At 38.3% G+C, this 19,774-nt stretch overlaps 1 protein-coding gene across 5 annotated transcripts in view; it reads right to left on the bottom strand.

The window, feature by feature from the left end:
• The window catches only part of PLD1 (phospholipase D1), a 193,483-nt gene that overhangs the window by 63,720 nt on the left and 109,989 nt on the right, over positions 1–19,774 (bottom strand). For 3 of the 5 annotated variants that reach the window (XM_078069241.1, XM_078069240.1, XM_036075628.2), the window contains exons 13-19: positions 15,180–15,290; positions 12,286–12,486; positions 11,079–11,292; positions 10,201–10,314; positions 4,114–4,242; positions 3,250–3,368; positions 1,180–1,293 (exon numbers count right to left, since the gene is read on the bottom strand). In XM_078069241.1, the coding sequence (XP_077925367.1) occupies positions 1,180–1,293; positions 3,250–3,368; positions 4,114–4,242; positions 10,201–10,314; positions 11,079–11,292; positions 12,286–12,486; positions 15,180–15,290 (1,002 nt within the window). The remainder of the gene's footprint in view (positions 1–1,179; positions 1,294–3,249; positions 3,369–4,113; positions 4,243–10,200; positions 10,315–11,078; positions 11,293–12,285; positions 12,487–15,179; positions 15,291–19,774) is intronic. The other 2 variants (XM_078069248.1, XM_078069242.1) reach the window with 1 other exon arrangement.

The raw sequence follows: 19,774 nt of genomic DNA, 5'->3' as shown, positions 1-19,774 counted from the left end.
CAGCTGGTGACCCTTGACAAGTCTCATAGCCCTATTGGGTCTTAATTTTCCTACATGTAATCTGAGATGCTTCAACTGGATGTGGTAAAATTATGTGACTTCATTAAGCAAATTCCATATTCTATTAAAAGAGCCTCTAAAAGGCATTTGGCTAATTAGGAACTAAAATTATATTGAACTATAACTAGCTTCTTAGATGTGAAGTTTCAGCCATATTCCTGGTGCTTACCCGGTATCAATCCCTGGTTAACAGGGTATCATGTTGCTAGGGTCACTTCAGAAGGAATAACAGGACAAGCCTTTCCTTGACTGGCCTTTCCTAAGAATATTTATTTATTTACACATTTTCCAATTATGAACACATTTATTGGAATCCTTGCGACATAAAGATCCTTAATTTACTTGTAAACTTAATACACTTTTGAGGAAACTAAAACCAGACCCTTTATAGCAAATGTTATGAATGGAAGACAAAGAAACTTTTAAAAATATTTTGTAAGTGTAGATTAGCTATTCCAGATTGATTAACCCTCTTGAGTCATTGTGCAACCTACCAGTGATAATAACAATCATAGTAAAAAAAAAACAAAAACAAAAAGCAAAATTTCTTGAGCATTTGAGGTTTTTACAACTTATGCATAAAAGATTATATCAATTAAGAATACACATGCTTTCTGTGAGACCCTCTCATAAAGGAAAGACTTCTTAACAATGATTGCTTTATATTTCAGTTATAAAGTGACTCAACTAAGAAGATTATCCATCACCTACTCTAGGATAAGTGTAAGTATAAGACCCTAGGATAGCCACAGTGGGAGGAACAGAAGCATAAAAGAGATGAGTGTGTCGCTAAAGAAATTGATAATACAGGTGAAACAAGAGATGAACATGTAAAGATAATGATGAATACGCTACAGCGTAGAATAAAAGATGAGTAACAGAGGTAACAAGTGGTAAGGAAGTAAAACTGTGTGTTTATTATATTTATAAGAGTTTTAAAAAGAGGATAAATGGAACACACTTTAAATAGGAAATGTAATACTCAATTTTAAAAGGTCTATTCAGATTTGATTTGGAGTTGTCCTCATTGAGAAATCTGAAGCCAATGTACTAGGCACTTAATCCAGTAAGGGTAATTTTACTCAGTAGCATTTGGTGAAAAAGAAAAGCTAGTCTTACCTGTACATTGGCCTGGACGGACCCAGGCACTTGACATTTCAACTCATGGGCTGTTGTTTGAGATTTGGGAAGCAGGAAAGGATAAGAAAGGGATCGATATTTTGACTTCATAATCTAAAATAAAGAAAAACAGGTAAAAAAAAAAAAGATCCAGATGAGAAAATAGCTCCATCCCTCCCTACTTTGTGATTATAAAAGAAATTCAGATTCATTTGATAAAGAAAAAGAAAAACGTTAACAGTGGAGTTTCTAGTTGAAGAGGCAATAGATTATTTATTTTGTGTTCTTTCCATTTTCCGGAGGCAGAGAACTCCTTTTCTGCTTCTTTTTTTTAGCTTTTGCAGTGGGCATGTATTGTTTTATATTTTTAAAGAAAGCTTAAATGCAATCTAGAGTTATAGAGGTATATAATGGCAAAAAAATGGTATTTTTTTTGTAAACTGATTTCTTACTATGTTGTAGATATCTTGTCCCAGCAGTGTAGCACTGTATATCCTATTTTAGTAACTTCCTAAGAAAATGATAAGGAACCATAATTTGTTAAATAAATTCTTATTAATGTGCATTTCAGTTATTTCTCATTTTATCAGAATTATTAGAAGCAATATCAAAATAAATTACCTATCAGATTACTTCTCTTTTTTAGATTTTATTTATTTTTTTTTATTTTTATTTTTTTAAAGATTTTATTTATTTATTTGAGAGAGAGAATGAGACAGAGAGAGCATGAGAGGGTCAGAGGGAGAAGCAGACTCCCTGCCGAGCAGGGAGCCCGATGCGGGACTCGATCCCGGGACTCCAGGATCATGACCTGAGCCGAAGGCAGTCGCTTAACCAACTGAGCCACCCAGGCGCCCAAGATTTTATTTTTTTATTTACTTGCCAGAGAGAGACAGCACATACAGCAGGGGGAGTGGCAGGCAGAGGGAGAGAGAGAAGCAAGCTTCCTGCTGAGCAGGGAGCCTGACAAGGCACTCGATCCCAGGACCCTGGGATCACGACCTGAGCCGAAGGCAGACGCTTAACCGACTGAGCCACCCAGGCGTCTCCAGATTACTTCTTTAACTTAAATACCCAAAAAAAACATTTTCTGAGTTAAAGGTTGGATACTTTTTGAAAAGCTTTATGGCGTTTACCAGTTTATCCTGCCAGGAAGAGAGTATATAAGCATTGGAAATCCCAAAACCAATCACAGATAGGTTAAAAGTAATATTCCTTCATTTATTCATTCATGCTCCCTTAATTTTCGTTAAAAACGTTTCCATTATTTCTCAGACTCCGTGCTCAGTGGGGAGTGTGCTTGAGATTCTCTCTCCCTCTCCCTCTGCCTCTCCCCAACCTCCCTTCTCTCTCTCTAAAATAAATAAATCTTTAAAAAATATTTCCATTATTTCTAAAAATTTATAAGGTTTATATAAATAAAAGCTTATGTAAATGAAAAATCAGGTGAGAGTCTAACTTGTTGATAAAACAATTTTTTCCCAAATTATCAAGGAGACTAATGCCTTGTCATAATTTATACTAAAGAAGATGGAACCTTAATGCCACCTGGGTGGTAGGTACTTAAGTTATTCCCATATGTAATGAAGGCATATGACACAGTCTGAAGAAAAGGAAAATGGCCCCATCTTCTCACACTGCTCCCCTCGCTCAGAGCCACCTCCCAGAAGCTTGGACCAGTGTAAACCCCCCAGCGCAATGCCAGGACTGGGAGGACTCGAAAGCTCGAGCTCTCTCATCCGAACAAGGCCCCTGTCCCCCTTACAATAGCCCTCCAGCTGACCATCAGCACAGACCAGACGCTTAACCAACACTGAGGATCCAAAATGTGAAAAGGATCACAATAGGCCCCGGAAGTGGCATCTATCTCTCTGTGCTCTGAATTGTCTGCGGTGGGAGAGTTCAGGAACGTCTTCTTTTCCTTCTGCCCGCCGACCCTGGCGCTCTGGCAACCAGGCACTCAAGAACGGATGGGTCACCGCAGTACCTTCTTGCCAACCCTCTAGGTTTCTCCTCTTCCAGGCTCTCTCTCTTTATGTGGGCTGAATCGTGATAAAGTCAACCACGTACCTTCGTGAAGTTCCAGCGCTGGATGAAGTGACGGGCCACATCACGAGCCGCCTTCCCGTGGACTGCAGAGGCGATGTCATGCCATGGCATCCGGGGAGTGGAGTGTCTGTCAATGAAATCTGCCCAGGTGCCCCAGGGACAGATCATCACTAACTGCTTGGCCAGGGACAGAGCCATGTGATTCCAGCACTGACCCCGACCATGATCCGTCAAAGGAAATGTGGTAATGTTCACTATGCATATATTACTTGGCTTGGGTGGAACAATACCTTTATAGCCAAGGGAAACACAGATACACACTGAGGCGCACAGTCCCCCATGGGCCTCCCCCCAGGATGTGTCCATTTCACTTAGTATGAGATAATCACTAGGCAAGGCAAGATGCGAGTTGGCGTAAATTATCTAAGGTTGTGGACTTAATATTACATTTTTTTGTGTCCTGTTGAAATAACCTCAGGCTATGTATACAGTTCCATCTCTATCTTCTCTTAAATACATAAGCACAGTGATAATCTGAAAATGTGCCATTTTCATGCTGGAAGATGAAGATGATACGCAGAAAAGGAGAGGATCAAAGGAAGGGCACCATCTCTTGCAGAATTACAGATTATTACCCCCAAAATATGCCTAGATGAAACCTGGAGGTCTCAAACAGTAAGCTATATCTCATGCTCTTTTCTTACTGTAACTACGAGGAAAAGTTCTTAGGTATATGACTGAATCATAGTCTCCAAAGTTTTACCAAATATTCAAAACAAAACAAAGCAGAACAAAGGACAGTATATCCTGCGCATGCATACTCTCTCAGATGCTGACAAGTAAAAAAACAAAATATAAGCAGCCACCCATGATCATGGCACTCACCAGCAAAAGGCTTATCCAGTTGAACCCAGTCTTTGAAGACAAAATTGCAATAGTCCTTTCCATGCCAGAACCTGGTTTCCCCGTGGAGCTCTCCCATGCCTGTCTGCAAACTGCGGATGGAGCTGGTGTCTGTGAAAGTAGCAGAGACTGTGTTGAAGTGGGCCCCGGTGCGGGGGGGTGGGGGTGGAGGGGAGCAGTGGAGAGGCTCACCTCTCACTCATTAAACACCCAAGGAATTCTGAACTGTTATCCTTAAGGCACAGAACTAGGGCAGCATGTGTTCATCCCATCTGAGGCTGTGGGCTAGCAGGGTTTCACACTGTACACAAGTTTATCACTAGTGGGTAGTTGGGGTTGTAATCAGGCTTATCACTTGACAGTGAAATTCAACATTCTTTTCCCCATCTACCAGATGACTGAAGAACGGATCACAGAGCTAACTGTGAATAAAGAACTCACTGGGAGGGACAATGAAAGAGCAATAAAGCCAGGTCAGGCAGAGAAACATGAGAGGCAGAGGCCATGAAGAAATCATGCCCTTGGCTCTCCTCAGCCGATATGGTGCACACCCAGTACATAATTCTCGTCTTTGGCATCTCAAAAGCAAGAACCTCAAATCTGCAGGCAGCCCCTGTTCCAGCCCTGGAATTGTCAAGCTAAGTGACACTGAGCTTCATCTTTTGGGGTCAGAAATTCTTTATATATAAAAGGAAGAATTTGGCCTAGATGGATGGCATCTAAGATTCTTGGGCTCTCACATTCTACATTCCCAGCATCATAAATGACATCCATAAAAAATATCACAACAACACACAGGACTTATGATCACATAGGCGCAAAAGCAGCAATCCACTGCAACGTTTCACGTAGAGCTCTGCTGGGACCGTTTTACTAAAGGGTGAACACTTTGACTTAAATAGTTCGTATATTTATGGGGTATGTTGACCACAAAGGCAACTAAGCAGGAAGACGAGCAGAACTACACACCACAAATGCAGCACTTGGCACAGAAGAGGCACTTAACAAATAAGACACTGGATGCAAAACTAGTCGTTGAATGAATACATGGTAGCACGTGCCAGTGAGAGTAGCGGACTGGCCCCTACCACCGCACATCCCAGAACTGTCTTTCTAAAATGCAGACTGTTGGCTTAAAAGCATTTTAAGACCACCTGCTGCCTACAGGGAGTCAAATCCTAAAAGCTGAGTGTGCACAGAAGGCTCTTTCCCAACTGGCGCCAACCTCCCTCCCAGAGCCTTTTTCCCCCAAGCTAGGTGCACCATATTTCTCATAGTATTTGGACAGGCGTGGTCTGTTATGTCTTCGAGCGGCTGGCACATTATTCCTTCGGTCTGGAATGATCTTCCCTCCCTCTCATCATCAATTTCATATCCTTCCAGAGCCACATTAGCTGTTACCTGCCCTACCGCTACCTCGCAGATCCCAGGAAGGTGAGGCAACCCCTAGCAGTGCTGTAGAACCATCAGCAGCTGCACCCCCAGGGCTTCTGATTCTGTGACACAACCGCGTAAGGATGCTCCCCACCAGTATTTAAACTCCTCAGGGCTGCAGAGTGTCACTTCGCAGCTTGCTGTAGCTCCGGGTATTCAGTAGGCAATCAATCAGTATTTGCAGAGCGCAAGTTTTTAAACAATCACCACACACACTGCTGATATTCTACCTTAAACTGAATAATTAACCTTCAAAGGTTACTGAAATTACCTATAAAAGAAAAGTGTCTGGGGGCGCCTGGGTGGCTCAGTGGGTTAAGCATCGGACTCTTGATTTTGGCTCAGGTCATGATCTCAGGATCATGAGATGGAGCCCCACGTCGGGCTCTGGGCTGGGTGTGGAGCCTGCTTAAGATTCTCTCTCTCTTCATCTCCCTCTGCCCCTCCCAGCCTCTTAAAAAAAAATGTGTTAAAGTGCTATTCTTTTAGACATATTATTTATTTATTTATTATTTGAGAGAGAGAATGTGTGCGCACGTGCATGCGTGTGCACGCACGTGCGTGCACACACACACACACACACACACACACGTGTGAGCAGGGGGAGGGGCAGAGGGAGAGGGAAAAAGAATCCCAAGTAGACTCTGCGCTGAGCTTGGCGCCGGACACCAGGCTCCATCTCAGGACCCTGAGATCATGACCGGAACCCAAACCAAGAGCTGGACGCTCAACCAACTGAGCCACCCAGGTGCCCCTTAGCATGCTAATTATTAACAAAACTAAATAATGTTAAAAACAGAATTCTATTGACTTCTCCCAGTGATTTATTTTCCTGCTCTGTTAAGACTAAAGGCCAAAGTACTGGTAATCTGTTTGCTCACCTATAAAATCTTTACAGTAAGCATGGCACTTTGTATTTAAAAAAAAAAGAAAGAAAGAAAAAGAAAACAGGAACAAAGAATGAGATAAATAATGGGTCAAATTCCAAAATAAAAAATATATATATATAATACACATATAAGCTAAAGCTCTACATACATACATACATATGTTTAAAAATACATACATACACTTGTTTAAAAATTAACTTTCACCTAATAATCAGTTATGATAAGAAAAACAAAACAAAGCAAATTCTAGTCTCAGAAAATTATGTTGGTTCTAATTGGATCCAACCTGTTCATAATTCAAATTTGTTTTTGGTTTCAGTCTAAATAATCTTGGCCTAAGTTATTCCAAATAAATCAGGGTCTTCCTCCAAACACATGAGATATTAAAGCAATAGAGCCAAGGACTCCTAGTTACTGTGATTACTGCTCAGAAGTGTGTGAGCACCTACAAGTAGAGAGGCTTTTTACATCAGCAATGCTGATCTGAGGGCTTCTCCTTAGTCTGCATCTGGCTCCCAACTGATTGCATGAATGCACCTGCCTTGTCTTTGGCATAGGTTTTCGTGCCAGTTTTCTGCCATCCTCATCCATCAGTGGCCCAGACCCTGCCTGCCAAGGCTGCATCCCCTACACCATTACTCCAAACCCCCTTCTTGATCTTCTTTCCTAGTTCCTCCTCCCAAACAAAGTTCTCCCCGACCTTCTCCAAAATGTGCCCCTCTAGCTCTGGCTTCTCCTTTGGCTCTAAGAAGTACAGCCACTTCCAATGTCTCACTTGGCCTCGTTCACCTAGTTGTCCCACCTGCATTTAAAAGTGTTTAACACTAGAATCACTATTATCCTCACAAAATCAAGCCTTCCCTGGAGATTTCTGCTTTCTGTTCATAGTTACTCAAGCTCAAACCTCGAAATCTACGTTGGCTCCTCTCTTTTCTTTGCTGTCTTCTCCGCCTACCTCCCGATTGCCACCTCCCAAATCCTAATGAAATTCTGCTGATTCTTTCTCTGGAAAAAAGTTTCTTCCATTTACTTCATTCTTGGGACAAGCTAGTCAGACTCCCTGTACCTCTAGTGTAACTTAGTAAAACACCACCCTTAACACCTCCATCCCCCCACGGCCCCTCTTCTTCAAATCCCACCCCCACCTCTCATCCCCCAGGGATTCTCCAACATTTAGTGGATGAAATTCAATGTCGCAGCTTGATTTTCAAGGCCCTCCATATACAGGTAAAGATCTATCCCATCAACCCAATCTATACACAAATTTACGCATCCCTTAACCAAAATCTCAAAACCCAAAAGCTCTGAAAATTCAAATGTTTTCTTACAGTTCATTTGTTCGTAAAATCTGACCTGAACTGACAAGAGATTGTAATCTTTATTTATCCCACCTGCTGCTGAACAAATATAAATGATTTCCTTACAGGGTATTTCCAGGACCCTGCAAGCAGCAGAACATTAGTATAGGTATTGCATTACCTTTCTAAAATCCAGAATCTTCTAATTTCTGAAGTACCTCTGACCCCTAGAATTTTGAATAAGAAATGGTAGACCTCTATGTATTTACCACATTCCACACCTACATCTGAGATGCTGAAATAAACACTTTTGGCATTTCCCATATATGTGCCTTAAGATACAAAATCTACCTAGGGTGCCTATTTTTCTCCCTTCTTAGGCTCTACCTACTGAATTTTTGCCTATATCCAGGGCCAGTTCCAAAACGGGTCCTCAATGAGTTATATTTTCAAAAAACCTTCTGATTTTTGAAACGGGGATTTTAGAATTGTGTATCAACACTTTTGTGGACAAGGTTTCACTGGTAACTCTTGCCAGTTGGGTATCTCCCCCTGATGAATTACTAAGGCACTAGGTTAGTGAAACATTTAAAACTCATGCTTATCTATTAGATAATAAACTCTGACAGGAGAAAATAAGTCTTATACATCTTATACCATTGCATCCCTGAGAACAGAGTTTAGAAACGATTTAGCCTACTATTCTTTATCCCTTATGACTAGATATCTGGGGTTGAAACACTGTCTCACTAAACTGCAAAAATGAAAAAAAAAATTGCAAAAATGATTTCCTCCTCTCAGCCATTTATTTAATCTTGCTTAAAAAGTAAGATCAGCAAACAGTTGTTGAATATAAGAGGACAAAATTCAACCGTTTAAAAATAACATAGTAATCAAGCAAAGCCATTGAAACTTGAAATTCTCCCTCTTGCAACATCATTTTGAGAGAAAAAAATCCTGAAGATGGCCAAATGATTTTGAATATATATACTACAGAAATATACTACAGAAATATATATTATATATTCAAATATAAATTGAATATACATACTATAGAAATATATATTGAGAAATATTGAATGTATATACTACAGAAATATATTCAAAATATATTTTGAATATATATACTACAGAAATAATCATGGTATCAGTACATTCATTATGAACTGATTTTAGTGAATTTTCTAATTAACCCATAGTGATCTTGCATGCATGCTCCACACTGGTTCACTAGGAGCCCAGTTCATAATGGTCTTTTTTTTTTTTTTTTAAAGATTTATCTATTTATTTGAGAAAGAGAGAGAGCAGGGGGTAGGGGCAGAGAGCGAGGGAGAGAGAGAATCTCAAGCAGACCCCCCACTGAGCACGGAGCCCCACTCTGGGCTCCATGCAGGGCTTGATCCCATGAGCACGAGATCATGATCTGAGCTGAGATCAAGAGTCGGAGCTTAACCGACTGTACCACCCAGGCACCCCCATCAAGGTCTTTGGCGTCCAAGTGAAACTAACATTACAAAGAAGCTAACTCAGTTTATAGCCTCAGGAAAGGAAGTTATTAACTCAAACAAGTATTCAGTTTCAGTTTCTCATGAAGAGTTACTCTATGTTTAATTCAGGTTTCAAGTCCTATGAGACAACAGAAGTTTAAGTCATTACACAATTTAAATGTAGAGCTGTGCTCTTTAAATTCCTTCTATTATTAATAGTAGACCCTTACTTCTTTTTTTTTTTAACACAAATTCACATGGAACTTCAATATATATATGGAAGCAGGATTTCTCTGCTTGAAGCAAGTACCAATAGAGGTGGGAGGGTCCAGGGTCCACCTCCTCAGTATTCCCCTCAGAGCCCCTGAGAAACACTGGGGTCCACAAGTGACTCACATCCAGCTGTGGTAACTGGGCTCTACATCAGTCTTCTAAATAGCACACTAGAACCATGACCTTGGAATTTAGCCACATGCTCATGATGTAGCATTCTGCGTTTTTGCTAAATCACAAATCTGAATTATGAGCTCTGGGAAGCTAATAAACTGGAACACCATTGTGCAAGTTACTTATCATCTCTGACCCTGAGTTTCCTCATCTGTAAAAAGCGAGATAACACTATTACTACCAAGCGCCACCAGTGCTCAGGGTCGTCCCAGGCAGTCTGCACACAATAAATTAGCTTACGATTTTACCGTGGTTGTCATACATTACGATCACTACTTATCCCTTTATGTGATCCGTTGCCAAATCCCTCTTCATCCCCACCTCCACATTTTAGGCCGTGATTAACTTATTCAAATACCTTGTTCTTGCAAAAGCTTATCAGATTACAGTTTCTAATACCACAAGGGACGTGAACACAGTGCAAACAGAAAGCCAGGCCAGAAACACACTCACTTTGCTCATGCAGCAAAAGCGGACGCCTGAGGACATTCTGTTGCCTCATACATCACTTACCCATGTCAGGTCTAGCGAGCCCCTGCTCAGACTTATTGGAAGAGCGAAAGAGTTTCAGGTGGGGTTTTAGACCATGGATTAAATTCTGACGACTTCTACAGTGATTACAATAACCTGGAGAAAGTTGAGAGTTCTTTTTTTTTTTTTTTTACAAAGAAATATATATAATATCATCAAGTTTTCTAAACTGAAAAGTAGGCTCAATCATTTTTAAAATAAGGCAAGGCTAAAAAATCAGTCACAAATTCTGTGAACAGAAAATGCAGAGCTTTAAGGCAGATGTGAAAAGAAGAGCAAATTTACAAGATGTAGGAAATCTAATGTTTGAAGATAAAAGCTTCACATATTTCTGGATAGGAAGAGAAATGAGATTTCTTCTATGAAAAGTGAAGGACGTCTGATAACTTCTCTTTTTTCTTTATAACTTGGCATTATGTTAGAAACGCTGAGTCATTCAGCTACCACCAGAAGTATGAATTGTGGTTGTTATGACTCCTTATGTGAATAAAACAATAAATCTGTTCCCGAATGAGGCCAACAAAGCCACAAAATGGCAGGATATCAAATAGGGTGATATAGCTCCTATGACTCCATTCCAGAAAGACCAGTTTTAAAGACTGGTACACAGTATCCAGCTGCGGAAGGACGGAGCGTCATCAAGATACATTCTAACGTCATCAGGATACATTCTAACGTCATCAGGATACATTCTAACGTCATCAAGATACATTCTAACATCATCAGGATACATTCTAACGTCATCAAGATACATTCTAACATCATCAAGATACATTCTAACGTCATCAAGATACATTCTAACATCATCAGGATACATTCTAACGTCATCAAGATACATTCTAGCAAAGAGGAAGACTTACTTGAGGCACTGTCAATGCTGCTGATGCTATCTGCATTGTGCAGGTGTTGCCTGTGGAGCTGCCGGTAGAGGCTAAATTTAGAGAACTTTCTGGACTTTCCCATTCCTTTCAGTTTTGAATCCATATCATCAGCACCCTTCAGGGTGGGTGGATTTTTACTAGATTCATTTTTACCTTTGAGGCTCAAGGATTCCATGGACTCTATTGTTTCAGCCTGAGAAAATTATTAAAAAAAAAAAAAAAAAAAAGACTGCATAAGATATGCTGCAATGTGATCCTTTCATTCCAGTTGAGCTGAGGTGTCAAGTTCACATAGGATGGAGGCTCTCTATCAGACACTCGATAATGGGTAAGGTCAGCCTCAGGTCAGTGAGCTGCTTCAGTGCTAGCAAAGGGATACCAGGCATTCCATTGTAGTTCCTCCTTCAGTAGACCAAATTCTTGAAATTTCATACCAGCTAACCTTTTTATCTCAAACACACTTACATGAGTTATATTCACTGCTGAGCAACTGAACTTCTGCCTCTGATAAATGTTAAGTAGTGCTTCTTCTGTCAATTATTTTCCTGGCTACTTATTCACTAATTTTTTTTTTTTTTTCCCAGAAAAGTCACCAACATATCCAGCAGTAAAATAAGATGGAGCCCATCAAAATTTTTAGTAAGTGTATGGATATGTTGGCAATGGTTAGAGTTGAAACAGTAAGTACTGCAATATGGATCTAGGCATATGGGTATTTTGGCAGCACTTGATTTGAAAGGTACTTTGAGAAGTTATTAACTTCCTGTATTCAGAAAGAAGTCCCTCCAGGACTCCAGACTCTATTTGCATGTCTTTAAGTAGGAAGATTTCAAAAGCCTTGGCAGGTACTTGTAATAAGGCTGCTGATTTAACTTAAAACCCAACTGACACATATTTTTGTTTATGAACTTTTTTTCCAAATAGGAAATGAATCTTTCATTTAAATGGAAAACAAAGGAGCTGACTGTGAGCTAGCAAATGCACTATTGGATCTCTTTCCTCTTGCAAGGAAAGAGACTGAGATCAAGAGATGCAAAGTTACAGACTTGCTAGATGGTATTTGAAACCAGGTCTGTCCATCCAGAAATAGGCCACTCCTCATTCAACCAATCAGTAAATCATGCTATTAACGCATACTTCTATAAACTCTGTACCTTTTATGCAGTTCCATAAAGGAGAAACTTACTGTGAAGGAACCCAGAGATGATCCTACGGTGACACGCTTCACACTACCCACGTCTGTGAGTCTGTGTTCATTGTCATCCCACCTTCCATAGGCCAGGTCGATCCCACCCACAAAGGCCACTGACTGGTCGATGACAACGAGTTTCTCATGATGGGCCCACAGATATACGCTGGATGATACATGATCTGGGTGCCTCATCACCTTGGGAGGGGAAAAAAAAAAACCCACCTGTAATGCACTTTTTAAAATGTCCTTCATGTATAATAAAATAGATCTGTTTTCTCCCCTGAGTAGCATTTTCCTTCCTCCCTTCCTTCCTTCCTCCCTCCCTCTCTTTCTTTCTTTCTTTCTTTTTCTGTTTTGCTTTAGTTTTCTTTCAAGAGTTTATTTAAATTCAAGTTAGTTAACATACAATGTAGTATTAGTTTCAGGGATAGAATTTAGTGATTTCTTTCTTTTTCTGTTTTGCTTTAGTTTTCTTTCAAGAGTTTATTTAAATTCAAGTTAGTTAACATACAATGTAGTATTAGTTTCAGGGATAGAATTTAGTGATTCAGTCTCTTATGGTTTGCCTCCCTCTCTGTTTTTATCTTTTTTTAAACCTTCCTCTGTGTTCATCTGTTTTGTTTCTTAAATTCCACACAAGTGAAATCATATGGTATTTGTCTTTCTCTGACTTATTTTGCTTAGCATAATACCCTCTAGTTCCATCCTCGTCATTGCAAATGGCAAGATTTCATTCTTTTTGATGGCTGAGTAATATTCCATTGTAGATATGTGCCACTTCTTCTATATCTATTCATCAGTCGACAGACATTTGGGCTCTTTCCATAGTTTGGCTATTGTGGACATTGCTGCTATAAACATTGGGGTGCATGTGCCCCTTCAAATCACTATTTTTGTATCCTTTGGATAAATACCTAGTAGTACAGTTGCAGGGTCACAGGGTAGTTCTATTTTTAACTTTTTAAGGAACCTCCATACTGTTTTCCAGAGTGGATGCACCAGTTTGCATTCCCATCAACAGCGTAAGAGGGTTCCCCTTTCTCTGCATCCTCGCCAACATCAGTTGTTTCTTGTGTTGTTAATTTTAGCCATTCTCCCCTGAATAGCATTTTCTATAATTCAAATACCAAAATGTGCTATGTATACACCAAAGTTCTAATTTCATTCTCAGTATTTAGAAGAGGAAGACTCCTAGTTATTTTTAAGCCTCTCCACCAGCCCCACCCCACACCACATTTTGGGGTAGCTGCCATTTAGCTAGAAATTTGGCCACACAGTTTAGTAAAAGTTAGCTCAACATAATAGCTGATTCTTTTTTCCACTTTAAAGAATTCTGTAACACCTGATATTACTTAAAAAACTCTAAAAATGTTTAACCAACATCTATCTCTGACAAAATTTTTAATAGGTATATTGATATTTTGGTAGCCAATGAATTAAAATGGCAAGTGTATAGATATAGGGATATACATGCTTTGGCAGCTCTTGATTTGAAAGATATTTTGAGAAGTTATTAACCTCCTGCTTTCAAATAGAATTCTTCTTAAATGATCCCAGACTGACCTATTTTTGTATATCTTTAAGTAGAAACATTCCAAAAACTCTGGAGACTACTTTTTTTTTTTTAGTAACCTACTTGTTTTGTGTGTGGTAAAATACACATAACATAAAATTTACCATATTGATCATTTTTAAATGTACAGTACACCGGTATTAAGTATATCTCATATTGTTCACTCATCACCACTATCTCCAGAACTCTTCATTTTGCAAAACTGAAACTCTATACCCATTGAACAATAACTCCCCCATTCCCTCCTCCCTTCAACCCCTGGGAAACACCATCCTACTCTTTGTCTCTATGACTTTGACTTACATATATGTCAATAGAATCATACAATATTTGCTTTTTTGTGACTGACTTATTTCATGTAGAATAATGTCTTCAAGTTTCATCTGTGTTTTAGCATATGTCAGAATTCCCTTCTGGGGTTAAGACTGAAATATATTCCACTGTATGTATGTACCAATCATTATTGAGAGTGGGATATTAAAGTGTCCAACTATTATTGTAGAACTGTCTATTCTGCCCTTCAATTCTATCAATATTTGCTTTATATATTTTGATGTCCATTATTAGGTGGGTACATGTTTATAATTGCTATAACTTCTTGCTGCTTTGAAACTTTTATTAATATATGAAATCCTTGTCTACTATAAACTTTTCCTATTTAAAGTCAATTTCACCTGATATTAGTACAGTTACTCCTGCTCTCTTCTGATTACTATTTACATGGAACATCTTTTTTTTGACCAAATAAAATATATAATTGTTACATATTTTAGCCTGCTGGAGATTTATTAATTCATTGCTCTGATGTATCTCAATGACTGAGGAATAACTATTGATAGGCTTTAAATCTTTGGTAAATATCAAATAGCTTTTTTCAAGCTGCTTATTGTGTTTATTTACTTTATTAGTTTTTTTATGCAAGTTGCTATTAAGAAAAAGCTTCTTAAATCCTAGAGGAGCTCTCTGTTGCTATCAGCATCAAGGGATGTCACGAGGAGACCACGTCTAAGAGGTTCCAGAACAATCCTAATGAGGAGCATGGGACCTTGACAGAGCTCCTGAATATTAAAACAATTCTAAGAGGTGTGTTCTTGGCTAAATGATCAGGGTCAGAAATGTGAACTCTGCTAACTCCACCAATACCAGAAGTATAAGAAAGCAGAGTATTTTGTTTTATTTCTAAGAAGGATACAATGCTATTTATTCAAAATATACATTAGAGAATTCTACAGATTACACTGCTCAAAGCAAAACACATCTGAAAAACTACAGAATAATAGAGAAGAAGTACTGTTCAGAAGGATGAACCTGATACCTTTATGTTGGGGTGTAGACGCATTAAAGTCCTCTTGCTGTATTCACTGTTGATTCCAAGGGCAAGTTCCACCTCTTTGTAGAGCATTACAAAGACTCTCACTCCCTGTTGCTGTCACGAGAGAAAACACAGGGAGGAATGAGAATTTCTGGAAGTAGGTGATGATTTTCTTTTTCTTTTTCCTTCTTATAAACTTTCTTCTACAAACAAGTATAATAAAATATTTAATAAAAAGTACAAGGTGACACATAAGCGTATCTTAAGATACAAATAACAAAAATAAAAATTTATCTCCCTTCCATTCCTATGACTTGTCATACCAAGAGATGGTATCAATATTTGATTCATCATAGCCAAAAAGCTGAAATGGTAACCTCATCTGCTAAAAGTGTCTGATGATCTTACACCTCTGAACATTTTCAAACACTTAACATTGAGGAAAGCTTTGGCCTGATTCATGTTACAGGATTAGAGTTTTTGGTTTTTATTATACTTCAGTTAGTTGATATAGCAGTGACATAAAACTCTAATGCAATAAATTATACTAAATATCCCTTAAATGTTTCTGGAGCATTTTAACAGAAGTTTTCTTTATTAAAAAAAATTTAAATTAAAAAGAAATTTCTTTAACTTCAGAGATGAATATATTGATTCATACTCTTAACCCACAATCACATCATTAATGTCTGTTTGTGAAATGACTTCTTTGGAAGTCAGTTTCTCTAACATGCAAAAATCCCTGAGTTTTAACAACAGCGTTTTAACAACAGCACAAAATTAACATTGATCCAACCTTAGGCCCTGGACTTAAAAGAAGAGAGACAAGGCCATTGTGAGGGTCAAATTAAATCAAAAGTGCCTGATAAACTTTAACATGCTATACAGATAACATTTTTTATTAATATTACCTATCAAAAAGACATGTCTAACAGCTGGTAGTATTTAAAAAAACCAAACTACTGGGGTGCCTAGGTGGCTCAGTTTGTTAGGCATCTGCCTTCAGCTTAGGTCATGATCTCAGGGTCCTGGGATCGAGCCCCATGTCATTGGGCTCCCTGCTCATCAGGGAGTCTGCTTCTCCTTCAGCCCCTCCCCCTGCTCATGCTCTCTCTCTTTCAAATAAATAAAATCTTAAAAAAACAAACAAACAAAACCAAACTAGTATTTTCTCCTCTAGTTCTGGGTAATAATAAGGTTTTAGCCTGTACTAAACTGCCTGACACCTGAATGTCCGTCCTCTTCTCCCTGTCCAGTCACAGGGTTCCCTCACCAACATATAGTTCAGAATGTATTCCTCCAGGAAACTCTTATCTTATTTACCCCCACTTATTGTATGACCTTTTAACTATTTTAGGTTTGCATCCTCAGTATTGCTGTACAGTTTGCAACATTTAAATTTGCATTCTCTATATCCAGCAGCTCTGAAGGCCTTCTGAAACATACCACATACACATTGGATAATGTATCTACACCTAGGCACTTAATATCCTAGGGATAAAAGGCAAGAATTTTCCCATGATACAGTACTTTCTAGAGTATTAGAGATACAGGCATATCTAATAAAACTATAGTGACAAAGATTAATTTAGTTACAATTTAAATTAACAATCCATGGTAATTAGGCAGAGGCATAGTTCATAATGGAAATCTGAGTCATTAATTTAAGAAGCCAACTGGGCTGAACACATCTAATTTATAAGAACTGGTTACTTTTGCAGTGCTATAAACATGTGAAATAACATAGGAGTTAATATTTTTAGGTTGCAGGGTATAAAATCTTGGAGTAAGCCAAATATATATATAGTTCCCCAATACTGGTCTGCCAATATTAAGAAGCACGTTTTGGCCTCTAAATCCTTATAAGAACACATCACTTCAAAATACGAACATTCTGTAACATGTGAAAAGTGTATACATTTTTGGAGGAACATACTAAATATATGCTCTAAGCTGCATTCATGAAATTTGAGTACTATAAGACCCATTCTGAAAAAAAAATAGGATAAAAATATATATGTCATCTTCTTTCTGGCTAACAGCTTACTTTTGGGACTTGATTATTACTAATTATAATTATGCAACTATTATTGCGACCAAGTGTGTAAGTACAGATATGATTAAAGAAATAGGAAGTGAAAGTGTAAGCAAGAAATGAACAGATTAACTTCTGATAGTTTTGGCCACTGAGGGTTCTGCAATAAACTACTGATGGAGAGCTTTAAATGAAAACTAGAACATTATTTTTTTCCTCTACTGTTCATATTTACTCTGCTATTTGAATATTTTAGGATTCAGCACTGGATAACAGTGATAAAAAAGAGCCTCCCATTGAAAGATATAGTATAAAGTTTAAAACCCAAAATTGTAACCTAAATTATACACCTGTCAGGTATAACATTTTATAATTTAGGTTGCAATTTTGGGTTTTAAACTTTATACTATATCTTTCTAATTAGTTTTAAATGGATGAAATTCTGCTTCTCAGGCTTATGAAATTACTATTCTTGAAGGACAGTAGTTGCAATTTAGAAACTGGGCTAAATCTTATAGTTTTCCATTTACCTGCATAACTAATGGGTTTTTGAAATAATAGAGATGTTAACACTAATGAATTACATTACTACCCTCCATCTATTAACACCTGACATTTTCTTCTATACTTTGTCTTTTCTCCTTGAAATAAATTAACTCCAAAGGAAACAGGGTAGACACTTTTAAGTCTGTTGAGCTTATATATGAAGGACTAATAAGGAAGTAATTGAAGAAAACAGTTCATTTTAGGTAGTTTGGTTTACAATTGTTTACTTACATCCATATCATAATAAACGGTTAACTAGTGACAAGATTTCTATGATCATAAAGCAATAAATTCCTCTTCTTTCGGTCAAGGTATTACAAGACTATCATAAACTCTAAACTACAAAGGGCAAAGGAAAAATGTTTCTGGACAATGAAGGCATTTGCCAGGTCATAATAGTGCAGACTTACACAAAATGTGGGAAATACTTGTGTAAAATGAAACCCAAATTAGAAAAGAAAAAAGGACTGATGTTAATTCTGTAATTTAAGAAATACACATTTGAAGCATCCATTGTTTTACCAATGCTTTTTCATGACCCTAGGGGAAGTTACTTTTTGCTTAGAGAGGAAGAAGAAAAGTATTAATAGGGCAAGTAGAAAAATGGATGGCTTGGAGTGAACTATGTGATGCCATGTTTCTTATCTCTGCTGAAGTCATGTAACCCAGAGGTTAGCAGAATATACTTCATGGTGTAAACACAGAATAAACTTCATGAAACCTGAGTTTTAAAAGATGGAAGTTCTGTCCTCTTTTCTAATTAGTTTTGAATCAAGTAGAGCAGACATAATAGTAGACACAGTAGGAATTTTTAGGAGCTTTACATATACAAAATACATGTAAAGACAATAAAAAAATAAGAATTTTTTATAGTTGAAGTCAAAGAGACTTTTTTGAGCCAGTTTTTTCCTCTAATTATTCAAGGTACTATAGTCAAAATATTTTCTTTTTTTTTTTTTAAAGATTTTATTTATTTAGTTGAGACAGAATGAGAGAGAGAGAGAGAGAGCACACGAGAGGGGGGAGGGTCAGAGGGAGAAGCAGGCTCCCTGCCGAGCAGGGAGCCCGATGCGGGACTCGATCCAGGGACTCCAGGATCATGACCTGAGCCGAAGGCAGTCGCTTAACCAACTGAGCCACCCAGGCGCCCCAAAATATTTTCTAAATGCAGCCAAGTTTGTCCACTGCTTCAAGGAAACTTAACGTATGCATCCCCAGGACAGTCCTATTTTATCATTTGTCAAGGACTTCCCCAGAGGGCATGATATTTCGGGGAAAATGAAAAGTAAAGGACAAAAATCATATCCTCGTCATTCAAATGTAAGCAATGTGAAAGAGCACAAATGCTCCTATGCCCTTTTTTTTTTTTTTGAACGAGTTCTATTTGAATCACAGTTCTCAAGGTTGAAGACACATTTTTTCCTTCCCAGACATGCCCCTCTAGCCCACTGCTTTGATAAGATCCTGTTTGATTTTTCTGGGTGAAGACGTGATTATTTGTCTCATTTGACAAACCCGAACATCTTTCCCTCCTAATGATCACTGATTGCAACTCTAGAACGTGTCTTCATGTCTTGTGGTCTAGGACAGAGAGAAATTGCCTGACAACAAAATCCCACCTGAGGACCTAAATCCTTTTCTGTAAGTCTCCAGGTTGCTGCACTTGAAGATTCTTTTGGTGCCGGTCCCATCAGCAATATCATAGGTTTCTAAGGTTGAAATATACACACTGGATACAGGAATATAGTTGCCATAACTATGATGCAACTTAGCTCTCAGGGCAGGGGCAGTAAATGAAGACCTATGGGAAACCCTGGGATGCTGACTTGAGTTGTAATCAGTCTGTAAGTCAAGGTTGCCTTATACTATTTTAAATGATAACACTGCTTAACAAAAGGCCAAAGAAATAGGAAAAATATCAACTTGGCTATCACCAGAGAAATAAAATATTGTATTTCTTCCGTAAAAACTGCCATTATAAGAGATGTTTGCCTATATCTTGGCTATGAGGCAAAGA

This window comes from Halichoerus grypus, chromosome 1, assembly GCF_964656455.1.
Source record: "Halichoerus grypus chromosome 1, mHalGry1.hap1.1, whole genome shotgun sequence".
Taxonomy (NCBI): Eukaryota; Metazoa; Chordata; class Mammalia; order Carnivora; family Phocidae; genus Halichoerus; species Halichoerus grypus.
The sequence above is the reverse complement of the archived record's forward strand: the minus strand, read 5'-3'. Positions and strand labels throughout refer to the sequence as shown.